The sequence below is a fragment of the Xyrauchen texanus genome, chromosome 28 (assembly GCF_025860055.1).
Source record: "Xyrauchen texanus isolate HMW12.3.18 chromosome 28, RBS_HiC_50CHRs, whole genome shotgun sequence".
NCBI lineage: Eukaryota > Metazoa > Chordata > Actinopteri > Cypriniformes > Catostomidae > Xyrauchen > Xyrauchen texanus.
Window position 1 is genome coordinate 35482464 of NC_068303.1, and position 15540 is coordinate 35498003.

Sequence of the window (15540 nt, forward strand, 5' to 3'; positions counted from 1 at the left end):
CAGTGAAATCGAAAACAGAAATTTGACTTTTCTTTAGCTAAAATCGGTTCGCGATTACTGAAATTCGAAACACTGCCCCAATGGCCAAAGCGGTAAGTGTTGTTGGTCATATGGGCATTTGCTCCATTTTCAGGGTGTCCAAAGCGAGTTGTAAAGCAAGTTGTTTTCAGCTGTACATATTTAAAAATCTGTACCCCACCCAAAACCCAAACCTAAACTTTACCATCAGTAGAGTAAAGATTTTATGTTAGGGGGGAAAACACAACCTCCGAATCGTGCTTGTTACTGATTATGCAGAAGTGATTCCTGATTTCAATGCGTGATCCAAACCCACACTGATGATGCACCATAATTTCATTCAAACCACAAGGGAAGGTAAACACAATGGAGCCAATGCAAAAATGTCTGTAAGGAGATGGTACTTGTCATTGAGTCGGAATAATGTGGTGGATCATAGGGTACGGGAACTCTCAGTAACAACTTGCCTTACTGTGTGATCATGTTGGATTTAGTTTTTACACTGCAAAACCCTTTTTCTAAATCAGTATCTTTGTCCTGTTTTAAAGTACAGAATTGTGTAAGATCACAATAAGAAGATAGGTTTTCAGACAGAGAATATATCTTAAATTGAGTTTATTATTCTTATACCATTAGCAATTTATTTTCTTATTTTATGCATAAACCTCACTAAATTTGGTTAGATTAATGCTTAAATCAGTAATAATAATAATAATAATAATAATAATAATAATAAAACAATTCGACAATGGGGTAAGGGAAATAATAAATGATTTGCTAAATATAAATTTCAGTGGAATGTGAACTGTGATGACAGTGCAATAAGAAGACATATTTTAGGTATTAGAAGAGAGTCTTAACGGCCTGATATACTTCATGCAAAATCAAAGAACAAATGGATGTGACATAATTTAGAACAAAATATGGCCAAAAAGAAGGTGTTTATTTCGGTGGTTCATAACAGCGCATATGGGGAACTTTTAGGAAAACGTCTTACCGGCAGCTAAACACCTTACTGCCATTGGTCAATGGCATCGGTAGGTGTGACCTGTAGTTCCATCTAACTTGAGACTGACAGCTAATTCCCAATGAAGGTGTTTAGTCAGTTACGATTCAGTCAACATGAACACATCAGCTTGCAGTTATTAGCGAGCAGGTGCAAAATTACCTACATCTCTACGATCGTTCGCATAGAAACATCTTCCAAGAACATGTCATGCATTTTTTTTTATTAGTCTAAGTTACCATTCACTCTTTTTATATGCTGCTTCACTCATGTGCCTTCTGCAGTGAAAGCCATTCTTTTATTACTCTTTTATTCATTAACCTTTGCAGTTGCATCAGTGTCATTATAAATTACAATAATAGTCTAATTGGTGCATATTGTAGCCGTGAATAGCATGTTAGCGCATTAGCGTCATGAATTCAGAATGTAAACAAGACAAATTGTGCATTTTCTACTGCATATACATTCATTTAAATCATCATAGATTGGTTAAAAAAGCATATTTGAATGATCTAGTGTGATATCTACTAATAGAATGAGGCATAAAGTCATTGATAACACATTTTAATGTCACATTAGTTTTTACTATGGCGGGTGTATGAATGTTCACAAACAGTATACCATTGCTCAACTGTATTAAGTTCTTTTTACCCCTGAATGAAGAAGAGCTTATCCAGAAGTAAATCGGGACCAAACTGTTGTTTTCGGATGCCATAGGGCGACTTATCTATTTGGCTGAACAGTATGGAGCACTAGTGTGACAAACATAGAAGTCACTTACAACTGAAAAAAAAAGAAAGTATATTCCTCACACAAAGCTATCAAATGGCTTGAAATAAGACTTGGAAAAGAGAACATAAAGAATACTTTTATTAAGCTTTTATTTCCTTTTTGGAGTTTAATAGACTGAATTGAAAAAACCAAACAAAAAAACAGCCAGGGCATTCTGCTTAACATCTGCTCAATGTCTAATAAAAATGTAATATGTCTTAGGAACAACATGAAGTTTAGAAAATGATCATATTTGGGTGAACTATTCCTCGAGAGCCGGTCACACCAGATTTTGTGTTCCATTCTCTTACTTACATGCATATGCATGCACACATTGGAAATGGGAAGAACTTTTTTCTCACACTGTATTAATGATTGAGTCTGGTGAACTCTGACCTGTGAATCTGTATAATGAAAGATAAGTAGAGGACCTATTTTTTCACAAACTGATCTTAAAGTGGTGGTGGCGTAGTGTCTAAAGCACAGGGCTGTTAATCAGAAGGTCACAGGTTCTAACCCCATGGCCACCACCATTGTGTCCTTGAGCAAGGCACTTAACTCCAGGTTGCTCCGGGGGGATTGTCCCTGTAATAAGTCGCTTTGGATAAAAGCGTCTGCCAAATGCATAAACGTAAATGTAACTGTAAAGATGGAGAAAACTGATTTCACATGCTTTAACCTTGTGTAAATACACTTACAAACAATGCAAAACTTAATTTGCAATGTGACAGGCTGAGACTACACACAGAAGTGGCAGCTAGTTAGTGTTGGCTCTAAACTGCTCTATTCAAAATAACTAATCAGACTGAAATCAGACATATGTTCTAATATTCCTTTTTTACAGCAACTGTGAAATTGAATTGGAGTTGAAGCTCTTTCACTGGCTCATTAGCCCAGCATGGAACAACACATTAAGACTTGATGTTCCTCTGGGATTTGGCAATGAAAAAAGAGGGACTGTTGGTAAATTAAAATTCTGACTCTCACAATAAGCAACAGCACCATTGTTTGTGTTTAGAAAGAATATTGATTGCGCAATTACAAACAATAATTTTACAGTTCACCCTGTAATATGGGAAAATGGATGAAAACATTCAAATAAAATGAGGATTTCAAAGGCCACATACACACTACAGCTCATTACAGTTTATATCCTATTCTGAGTGCTTTAATCCATTCTGTACTAACAGAGTTTGCTTATTATGAGAGTGACAACTCATATGCATACTACAACTGAATTTCAATTGAATCTGTGTAGTGCGTACAGGACTGAACAACTAGCTGATTTGCTGTTTGCAAATTTGAATACCAGTCTTTCTTTCCTCCATAGTTACGGTCTTGACTTCGACTAATCGAGTCAACAGTGGGTTGCAAATTACTCCAGTCATTAAAGTTAGTTTGTAAAAATATATCTACTATGGGTTAACGCTGTTGGTATCTATGTTTCTATTTTTCACTTAAACCCTAGTAGCAGGGCTGGACTGGGAAGAGTCCAAGTGTTGAGCCAAGAGTTGTTGAGCGGTGGGTGGGGTTCACTATCCTTTACTGCATATTGCGGCGCCATTTTGTGGTCCAGTCTGCATAACGCGGTGGCTCATTTTCACGGTCAACCCACCAGACAACTCGGTTATCCCAATGGCCAGTCCTACCCTGATCGGCCCTATAGAGCTCCTGACCCATATATGCATGATTTTAATGATGATTAGATAATTGCATGAATATGTAGGTGTAAACGTGTTCCTAATAAAGTGGTCAGTGAGTGCATATAATGTTTATACTATATATATATATATATATATCAACTATAAACTGGAGGTTACTGGTTACTGGAGTGACTCCTTTATTCAGTACACACGCAGAACAATAATTTAGCAGATTCACTCCTTTAAATAAACTTGGTTGTGACTCACAAAACATTGCAATGCGTATGTGAAAAATCCACTTTGGATCACTCAACAGGCAAAAAGTTCATCTCAATGCTCCAGTGATTATTTGAGTGAAATGTTAAAGGATGTGATGTTTGGTTAGAGGCATTAGCTGCTAAAAAGAGCACACTATGTCCCACTTCTCCTCGGGTTAAAGTCAATGAGTTAATTTGCACTGAAGCCTCACAGAGGGGCGTTGTTAATCTTTCATTTATATGTGTTTGTGTGTGTGTGTGTGTGTGTGTGGCTGAGTCTATGGTCTCATGGTGCACCTGACATAAGCTCATAGTACTGGTCCAATCAGAACCCCTTTTGTCTGATTTGATGGGATATTGAGTGTTGTCTCTCCTGCTGTGTGCTGTTGAGAGCAATTTAATGATGTTATTAGGTGTCTGTCCTTCATTTTTGTTAGGAAACTGTTTGAGCTGCATCAACCCGATAATATTTTTGACTTGGATGAACTCGGAAGTATCGATCTTCTGACTCAAAACAAACCAACAGGTTTGTGTCACAGTGTGTGTATCTTTTATCATGGGGCAGGAATGCTTAACCATTTGTGGTCTGCAACCTATTTATATTGTTCCAGATACCTGCGGCCCCACGGCTGTGTTTTAGTTCCACTTCAAAATAACAAATAAAAATATACGATTTCAAGAATGATGTCATAGCATTACGAGAATAAAGTCATAAACTTTTTAGAATATATTCTAAATTACGGAATGTCAGTCTGGTTCTTTCTCCTGAATAAATTCAATTCCATCAAAACCGCTGCAGTGTCCAGACACTAATAAAATCTCCGTGCAGATGCACCAAAGATCAAGGATTTCTTTAATTTCTTTAAATCCTATCCTAAAATGTGATTTAACTTAATCTTCCGCATCCATTCCTTGCAATAATGAAGATGCTGGCACGACATCAATTCTATAATTTTAGTTCTGACGCATTGTTTAATATCGTGATTTTTTCTCTCTAAATATTTGCACTTCATTCGTGCAATGCACTACTTTATTACACGGCAGCCTGGAATACTCCATTCAAATTGGTCAATGGCACCATCTAGTGGTCTGTTATTGCTCTGTAACAACCGTAGCTCCATGCAACAGACTGCTCACCGGGGTCTGTGAGCCGTCTCTCCTGCTTCACGTAGCACTCTGCGATCTCTACAAGTACGCAAATAAAATAATTTCAACTCAAATACATTTTTCATGTGCATTTATTTATTTATTTGTTAAGTAGTCCTGTAATAAGATGCATAGTGAATAGTTAGATGTTCATTAATAACAAAATAAACACCAACAGAACTACAAACGCAAACCAGAGATTGATTTCACCTGTTCAGCAATTTATTTCTCACATAATTACACAATTTCAAATCAATGTTTCATGTCCATTTTTGCTTGTTTGTTTGGCAAGTTGTCTTGTAATAGGCAGAATAATGAGGAGTCAGACATTAACAGAACTCCAACAGACACCAGAGATTTATTTCAGCTGTTCAGTGATTTTTTTCTTCTCAAATTCCATCATTTCAATGCAAATCAATATTTAATGTACATGTATTTATTGATTTGGTTAGTAGCCTTGTAATAAGTGGGATAATGTACACTCAGATGGTTGTCATCACAATATAAACCTCTCTAGGGTGATACAAGAACCCTCCGCTATGCGTCGGGTTCCTGATCATCCTGTCAGGGTTTATTGTGCGATAACAACCATCTGACTGTACATTATCCCTTACTTATTCTCATAATGCAATAACTTAATTGTCGTTATCATGACTTTAATCTCATAATGCCATGAATTTATTCTAATAATTTAGATTTTTTTCTCAAAATATTACGACTTTAATGCTACGACTTATACAACTATATCACTATATCACCATAAAAGGCTTGTCATGAGATTATTCTCAAAACATTTAGGCCCCGATTTACAAAGATCTCAAACAACGGGTGCTAATTTGCTTGCGCAATCTATGAAAATGGGTGTGTGATTTTCATCATGGGCATTTGCGCGTTGTGGGCGTTTCACGGGTGATTTACTAAGAAATATCATGCAAATATGTTGGACACACCCTCCAAAAGGAGGCTTTTGTGTGTGGTACTTGCACCAAATGCAATTACAGTACAGGTCTCACATAAATAGCATTTTATATTTATTAAATATGGCATTTATATGTTTATTTATAGGATAGTATGATATCATCATAAAATCCCTGTTATTTAACAAGTGTAAGAATCATTGATGAGACTGCACATGACACTCTTCACTTGAAATGTTCATAATTCACAAAGAAAATACAATATTCTGTACACATTAAGCCGTCGCACCACAGATGGAATTTCAAACCATTATTATCTTGACTATGGTAAAGCACACAAGAGAGACAAGGGACGCTGCACAGTACGGAACCTGCGCTCCCTGCTCATTTCACGGGATCAAGACAAAACCTGTTTGGCATACATGTGTACATCCTGCTTCGAGTACCAGTTAAAAACTATGCTTAAACCTTTAAATTACGACATAATTTGGGAATATATTAATAACACCTGCCTTTCATTCATATTAATTTGCTCTCGTAATTTCCAATTCTGAAATGAATTTCAGGGTTGATAAATCACTTTGCGGTACCAATTTGAGTCATTTGCATCTAGATTGCCCTTTATTATGCGTATTTGGAGACACACCTCTAAATTGCATATTCATTTTGGGGAAACAAGCTAAAAAATTGCCAAGACGTGCTATTTTGTGAATCTGAAAGATGCAATCTTTAAAAGACTGTTTTTATACACACAAATCCTTAGGAAATTGGGACCTAAGACTTTATTCTCATAATAATATGACTTTATCCTCAAGTTCTCCTTGTTGATTTTTATTTGTATTATGATGTGGCATATAACGTCATTGTATGCCCCCATACTCCTATCTGACCCACAGAATAATGTTTTACATGTTAGGATCTCAAAGATGGCAAACTACGTACTTATGCACAAAACTTATTTCAGTTTTGTCAATTTCATTATTGATTTTGATGCGACTTCTTATTTTTATTTTTTGTCTCGCCACGAGTACTACTTTAAGATGCTGTGTTGAGACCCTGCATTTAGCTCCAACCAGTTGAGTGTAAAAAGCGCCATCTCCGCTGATATATATATAACTTGGGTCAAATTTGGTCTTAATGCAAACACGAGCTCTATATCTTGCCTCACTCAAATAATTGAAAACAGATGGTGTGACAGTTCTATGTATTCTTCTTGTGTGGCAGCCGACTCATTGTATTCAGTTCACCTTTGCGTTCGGATCACGTTGTAGCCCATGTTTCAAGTAATATTTAAAATGCAAGAGAAGCTGCTTGTTGTATATAAGTCTAATATATGGCTATATATGTGTATGTATATATACACCAATCAGACACAACATTAAAACCACCTGCCTAATATTGTGTAGGTCCCCCTTGTTCTGCCAAAACTACGCCAAACTGCATCTCAGAACAGCATTTTGAGATGCTATTCTTCTCACCATAATTGGACAGAGTGGTTATCTGAGTTACCGTAGACTTTTTCAGTTTGAACCAGTCTGGCCATTCTCTGACGACCTCACTCATCAACAAGGCATTTCCATTTGCAGAATTGCAACTCACTGGATGATAAAGTACTTTTAAAATATTTAACTTCTTAAAATAATACCATAAATAAGATACAATTCATAGAAATATCTCATGACCCCATCTGCCTTTCTGGCAACCCCATGTGCAGTTGCAAAACCCAAGGTTGAGAACCTCTGGCACAGTGGTTGTCAAATGGTGGGTGAAATTCCAAAATCCAATCTAATATCGCAGTGGTTCCCAACCCTGTTCTGGAGGCCCCACAACACTGCACATTTTGTATATCTCCATTTTATAACACACCCATTTCAGGTCTTGGGAGTCTCCACTAATGAGCTGATGAGTTGAATCAGGTGTGTTTGATTAGGGAGATATATGTAGTGTTGAGGGGCCTCCAGGAACAGGCTTGGGAACCACTGTACAGCACTATCTGTCACGTAATAGAGGAAAGCCAGATTAGGCAGTTGCCAACATGGACAGGTTGTATGACATGCCTTCATCCTCCAAAAACCACGAACGAAACTACACAAGGTAAATAATAATAATAATAATAATACAACCCATGCTACTTTACATTAAATACAGGTTAGTATTGTTGCTGTGTTGGGTCGCTACTTGACACAATGTAAAGTCTAGGTCTTGAAGCATAACCAGTTGAGATTATCCTTCAATGTGACTGACTATGTCAACAGCAGTGTTTCAAATGGAGTGTAATCCCAGTGCGCCAAGGATTAAAATGAGTGTCACTTATCTTAGTGAGCAACAGTCCCTCTCACCTCCACTTAAAAACTGAGATGCCTTGGCTTGTGTTCTGCTGAACAGATGGTGTGGAGCACATTACCTCTCCACAGAGAAAAAGACTTTCAATGTGTTGGTTGATGTCTGGCTTTCTTTTAGACATATTTGCCAATTTCTTGCATCAGCAGAATCGCCTATAAAGACTTGTGTGGATTCCAGCAACATTATATTAATGCCTGACTTTGTTGTGCTTTACCAGACAAAGTCTTTCAGGTCACAGCATGCACCTTTGAAGAACTTATTATAATGAATGTAAATTATATATGAATGTATCTAATTACAATTCACAATAACATAGAGCAAGACACCAGACATCATTCATCTAAATTTGGTCTGTATATTTAAATGGATAAACAAAAGAATCTTTTAAACAGACTGAAATGAATGTCCTCCAACAATAAAACACTGTATTGAAAAATTGAGCCATCAATAAACAATTCTGACTGAACAGTGTTCGTACATATTTATAAACCTGCCAATCAAAATGAAAGTAGAAAATAGTCTTGATTATTTATTACAAAAAAACTAAACTAAACTCATTAGGTACATCACAAGCAATTTGTCAAACCAACAATCGAGCCAGCTATATTTGAAGTATCGCACAGCCAAGTTTTAAGTGTAAGAGACATTCAGACAACCAACATAAGATCTGAGCATTGTAGGAGATTGAACTTACGACATGGAGCATGATGTAGTCTCCTAGTCTGGGGGCGCTGTCGATGCGGACCAGAATCCCGTCCTTGATGGTGGTGCTGAAGCCCACCGCCAGTCTGTCCGTTCGGGTACTGGGCCTCTCGTTATTGGGCCACGTGTACGTGATGAGTCCTCCACCCTTTCCAAAGATGTACGTTGCTCCGGCTGCAAGGATGAACAGAGATAATTTAGTGTGAGGTGTCAGCAGACTTTACGGTTTTCATTTATGGGTCATTTACAATGCAACAACCAGCTGTTACAAATAGGTTCAGAGATAAACCATATATTTTCTTAATCTTCTACTTATTAATGACATCTTTTTAAATCAAAAGTTCGTTTGTCCTCCATTTGTTTGCTTGAAGATGTTAGCCAGAGGAGCACCACAACAAACTAACTACTGTGCCAAGCCAACATTTGTTTATGCATGAGAAAAACACACAAACACCACCCAAAATCAGCACCTTTGGCATTTGCGCTTCCATCAGCACCATCATTAAATGTTTATTTTTTATTTTTTTGTTGTTGAGAGTTTAGAGGATTTCAGTTCCATTCATAAGAAAAACTTAGATCACTGTTACTGTCCCTAGTAATGTCGGAATTATCGTATGTATGAGTTAAACACACAAGAACAGCACCATAATGTTGGAAACTAAAGGTTTTTTTAAGACCCAAGTTGGGGGGAGTGGTTTTCTTTTTCTTCCAAAGGGGAATTGATTAATAATAATAACTTATAAACTTTTAAATACAGACCTACCGTGAGATCTGATGTTGTTAATCATGGTATACGCTTCTGTTAAAATTATAAGTCCGCCTTACTTCAACGTAATAATAAAAATAAATGTTTAAAAGTGGAATTCCTAGTGAAGAACTATGAACCATAATCCTGAGGGGTAAAATCCTCCAATCAGAGAATCTCAGCAAACAGAGCGCACCAAACGAGCTCTACTGCCCACTTATGTTACGCATCGTGGATGACATAACCGAGTTGGTCTCCCAACACACTACAAACTTTTAGATTTGTATATATATGAATATTTAAAATTACAATACATTGTTTCTAAAGTTATAATAACAACTAAAACAATTATTTTATATTTTTCAGTCATTTTCCTTTCGATTACGTCATTTTATGGGATTGTAGTTCAGTCCCTCATTAAAGACAATAAGATCACAGTCTTGTACCTTTTGTCTGATTTACAAATACTTTTTTGCTTCAAGTTTGTAATGTTTCATTTCAGCTGGTTAGTTTAGTTAATGGCTTGGAAATCTTAAATTAAATTCTTATGAAGAATTTTTTGAAATCTCTATGGAAAAATAGCAATTGGATGATACCATACAATCTGATGTACTACAACTTTCTCATTGGTTGTTTGTAAGTTTTCTGAAGATTGTTTGTTTGTTCCAAAGTTCAACTTCAAGTTTGAACATTGCCCTTGTTTGTATTTAAATGGTTCTTTACATGTTTACACTTTGGCCGTAATAAAGGCCTATAAGCCAAAACGTGTTGGCAAATAAAGTTAAATTTCTTACATTTCTGCATTTCAAAAGTCTTGCTGGTGTTTCCTTACACTAGTACTTTGTTTTTTCCATGCACCATGTTGGTTTTTTTGAAGTTGCACTAGAACAAATCTGTAATACTCTTAGTGAGTAAAACAAATAAAAATAAATATCAAATTGCCCAAAGAGTAAATTTTTTACAACTAAAATCACTTGAACACAACATAATTACAACTTACTCAAAACTGTCAAAATCATGATACCTTTATAATGTTACGATACGGTACCAGCTAAGGTATTACAATACCACTGTTGTGGTTTGAATAATGAACTGAATGACAGAGAGTCAATATTTTAGCCTTTGCAGAGTTGTAAACGCAGCTCCACAACAAAGTTCAGCCCAAATACTAACTGGGAATATTAACTACTGAACATGCAACGGTAATTACGGTATACCATAATTACGGTACTACTGTTTTTTAACTACTTACTACTACCAACGTGTAAATAAATACTTTAACACTAACTTGTAATAAGACACAAAATAATCAGAGATTACAGAATTCAAAATAATGCTTTTATTTAACAAGTATGGCTGAAACCTTGAACAAAACCTGAACTTCACTAATCACATGGTGACCTATTAGCCCCATTTAGCGCTTTCTGGACTGTTGGCTCTGTGTTTTCTCATTGCAGTTCATGCAAAATTGATTAGAAGATCGCTGTTAAACCTCCATTGAGGGTGCCAAACGAGTTTATATCTTTTTTATGCTAGTTTCAGTGGCCTAATTTTTCTGCTGACTCTTAGACCTTGGCTGAAGTGTCCAGCCCTTGAGCTGAGCTCTGGGATCAATGCTTGGCCCAAAAGCCTCTTAAATGGGGCACTATCCAGGGAAAAGCTCCAAAAAATAAAATAAAAACAACAGCACAAGACTCACAAACCCAATCCATTATACATGAACCTGCGACTAGGGAACAAAAGCGGCAGGGAAATCGAAAAACCTCTTCCAAGTTTAATTTGACAAACAGCGGCTGCAAAAGGGCAAAGAAAATAAGACAGTCACATGTTGCCCCTTCAGGAAATGTTACCATTAAGCTTTCAAATCACACCCAAAGTGATAGATAAAACAAGTGGCCAAATCCCAAAAAGTTCTTCTGAATACCAGTAATTACCACTTTGAATTAAGTGGAGTGGTGGTGGTGTAGTGGTCTAAACCACATAACTGGTAAACTGGTAATCAGAATGTCGCTGGTTCTATCCCCGCTGGTTCTAGCCACCACCATTGTGTCCTTGAGCAAGGCACTTAACTCCAGGTTGCTCTGTCGATAAGTCTGTCGATAAATTGCCTTGTAATAAGGGCTCTGTAAGTCGCTTTGGATTAAAGCGTCTGCCAAATGCATAAATGTAAATGTAAGTACAATTCTGCTAAAATATGTACATGCATGTAATCAACAAGGGGAATTAAAGCATCAGAATCTTTCAAAATCTAATACAGGATTCTTCCTGTAATTAATTTCTGAGGAATGAGCCGATAAGATGAAATGCTTGTGCAGTTTTTGGATACTGTACAGAAAGAACAAGACAAAGGCTGCAGGTGCACCGGCAGTTTTGTTGCAGCCGTAGGCATATTTCCACCATTTGTTTGTGATTAAGACCGTATCATCTCATTTGCACATCTGGGCTTGAGGATACAGGTGGTTGATATTCCTTAAGGGGCCAAGACATCAGGCCAGGCGGATGGGGCTGGGCCCCAAGAGGGAGAAAGACATATGGGAGTGAGATGAAAGAGAGAATGTATCTTAAATTCAAGACCTGCAATGGGTAAACCTACCTTGTCCTGAACTAATGTTTCTATTGCCCTGTTTAACCCGGGTATTATAATCTGTCTCGGGTGATGCGATCAGAGACAAAGATTACCATTTACATCTGGTAGTAATATGCGTCTCCTGTGACCACTTGTGATGGGATTTTGAGAGGAGGCTCTCTGTATTATGTGTGTGCTTCATATCTGTGAGAACAACATAGAGAGTTGAAGACGTCAGCTACAGAGAGACCCACACAAAACACACAACAATATGGACAGCTTTAAAGTCACGTGCATTTATTACATTCTTTATGCATGGATTTTGGTGCAGATCAGATATACATTATCCATTGTGCTTAAGGTAATGTTAGAAGGCAGAAAATAGACCATTTTGCTCCTGGATTGCTCAATACGAGCTCCAATTTGCCTCACGTTCATCCTTATATTCTCAGTGTAAAGCGTAATAATCAAGTTTAGTCTGAGGAAAGATGTCGGTAATAAGTAGAAGTTTAAGAATATATATGGTTTGTCTATGTTTTCTAGCGATTGATGGTATTTGTTTCTGTCATTTGTTTCAGGCTGCATATTAAAAATAAAACATACTTTCTGCCTTAATCTATTAATGGAATCCACATGAGATCAGTAAAAGAAGCTGTTTTATCCACTCAATGATAATTGAAAGTAAGATATATGCAGTAGTAATGTGTAGTTTGTAATGTTTACATACTGCATTACTGTCACTAATGCTAATGCTAACGTGCTAATTTTGGCCATTGTATGCATCTGCAGCCATCTTTTATTGTATTTGAGTTTTACAATGGCAGACAGATTATTCAAAGGACAAAGGAATAGTAATTAGCATACATACTGGACGGAACCGATCTACAATCGCATTATCAAGGTATGTTAGTTCGGTTTTGCAACAAAATGGACCGGTACGATTTCAGTCAAACTAACATGTTTACATGACATTTGTAAAAGACGATTGCTTTAGTCCGACTGAAATCAGACATTTAAATGTCAACTGCATGTTGATGTAAGGGATACTAAAGAAGCTGTGCAAATTCTTATGCATGAATATGTTTGTGGTTTTCCATACACTCACCGGCCACTTAATTAGGTACACCTCTACATCTGCTTATTCATGCGAATATCTAATCAGCCAATCGTTTGGCAGCATTGTAATGTATAAAACCTGCAGATATGGGTCAAAAATGCGATCTCAGTGATTTCGACCTTGTCATGATTGTTGATGCCAGACTGGTTTAAGTATTTCTGTAATGCTAATCTCCTGGTATTTTCACGCACAGCAATCTCTAGAGTGTATAGAGAGTGGTGCGAAAAACAAAAAACAACCAGTGATCGACAGTTTTGTGGACAAAGGCGCCTCGTTAATGAGAGAGGTCAACGGAGAATGCTCAAACTGGTTTGAGCTGAAAAAGGCTACGGTAACTCAGATAACCACTATGCACAATTGTAGAGAGTAGAATAGCATCTCAGAATGCACAACATTTCGAACTTTGAGGCGGATGGGCTACAACAGCAGAAGACCACGCTGGGTTCCACTTCTGTCAGCCAAGAACAGAAAACTGAGGCTGCATTGGGCCTACCATTTGTGTAACTAAGCAGAAATCTAGATTTGTCACACCAGGTGTTATTCCAATCATCTACTGTCCAGTTTTGGTGAGCCTGTGCCCACTGCAGATTCAGTTTCCTGTTCTAAGCTGACAGTAGTGGTACCCGGAGGGGTCCTCTGCTGCGTAGCCCATCTGCCTCAATGTTCAGCATGTTGTGTTTTCAGAAATGCTTTTCTTCATAGCACTGTTGTAACGTGCGTTTATTTGGGTTAATGTCCATTTTGGGTTAACTTGGACAAGTCTGGCCATTCTGCTCTGACATTAACAAGCCGTTTTCTCCCACAGAACTGTCGCTCGCTAGATGTTTTTTGTTTTTCACACCATTCTCTTTACACTCTAGAGACTGATGTGCGTGAAAATCCCAGGAGATCAGCAGTTACAGAAATACTCAAACCAGTCCATCTTGCACCAACAATTTTACCATGGCCTAAATCACTGAGATCACATTTTTTCCACAATCTGATGGTTGATTTGAACATTAACTGAAGCTCCTGACCCACATCTGCCTGATTTTATACATTACACCACTGCCATACGATTGACTGATTAGATAATCGCATGAAGAAGCAGATGTACAGGTGTACCTAATTAGGTGGCCAGTGAGCGTTGATAATATTTGATAATATATCACAACGACACATTCTAAAACCATTGTTTTAGCACAATGGTTGATTTTCAGGCAAGTAGGCAGTCCTTTGCTGTTTACTGGGATGCATTAGGACAGATAAGCGTTTACACAACAAATTATGTGATGTGGTTACATGCTTTTTTGACTACCTACTAATGTGGTTTAAGCAATACAAACACAAATCATTTTGGACCATGTTTAGATCTGTATTTAGGAGCCTGATCTCATGAAAATTATGTGACTGTGGTGACATTACTTGGTTCATTACATGTATCGTGGCAATTCCAAGGTGAAATGTCCACTGTATTGCACTAAAAGTGTGTTAATTGTTCTCCCAAACAGATGAAGTTTTAAGGTAAATGTTCTATCGAGTTTAAATCAACAAAACCTGCCTTTCTAACCTCAATCTTTAAACTAAACCTAACCGATGGAGTTAAATAAAGCCAATGTGACATGAAAAATGCAATTGCTGAAGCAACCACATGAATTTGTGGTGAAAGGGAGTAAAACTGATTATTGTTGTAGCGCCCCTTGCAGTTCATTTCACCAGGAAACCGGTCACGTATAAATCATTTAACAAAAAAGCGTGATTCTATGAGACCAGGTTGGTATTAAGCTTTCAATTTGTGTCATATCATCTGAGATGGATCTTAACACTAGGCATAAATCTATGCAAGGACATTGCTCTACTTATTAGATAAATTACAAGCTTGAGTAAATCCTGACCCATGGGAAACTAAACCACAGTATCTCACTCAGAATTCCTCAATGTCTCCAACCATATAATAGTCTTTATACAGATCTGTGCTCAGTCTTTTGGGAGTTGTCTTAAGACAACATGCTTTCTCGCTGCTGTAGAATGGCATGAAATACTGCATCCACACTGCACCCCAGAGAGCCAATTATCCAACTCAGAGGATTTGCTAAGTAACAAAAGACACCACTCAATCCTTATAACACCTCATTTCTAATGGACCCTGCATGGGTAGGCTTAGCAAATGCCTGTACACGAGAAAAAACAGCTATTTACCAAATGTAATCGCATCAGAGCTGTAAGCAATTGCACACGGCCATTTAAATGGTGTGGAATTGGCAAATAGACAGAGGAACTTGCAGGGCCAGCATTGATCGAGTGAGGGACCGTTTTGCATTTAAGCACTG

The 15540-nt window shown here is 37.4% G+C and overlaps 1 protein-coding gene across 2 annotated transcripts in view; it reads right to left on the reverse strand.

Moving 5' to 3' along the window:
* The window catches only part of LOC127622054 (neurexin-3b-like), a 349280-nt gene that overhangs the window by 109792 nt on the left and 223948 nt on the right, over positions 1 to 15540 (reverse strand). For both annotated transcript variants that reach the window (XM_052095964.1, XM_052095965.1), the window contains one exon: positions 8796 to 8977. In XM_052095964.1, coding sequence (XP_051951924.1) covers positions 8796 to 8977 — 182 coding nt within the window. The remainder of the gene's footprint in view (positions 1 to 8795; positions 8978 to 15540) is intronic.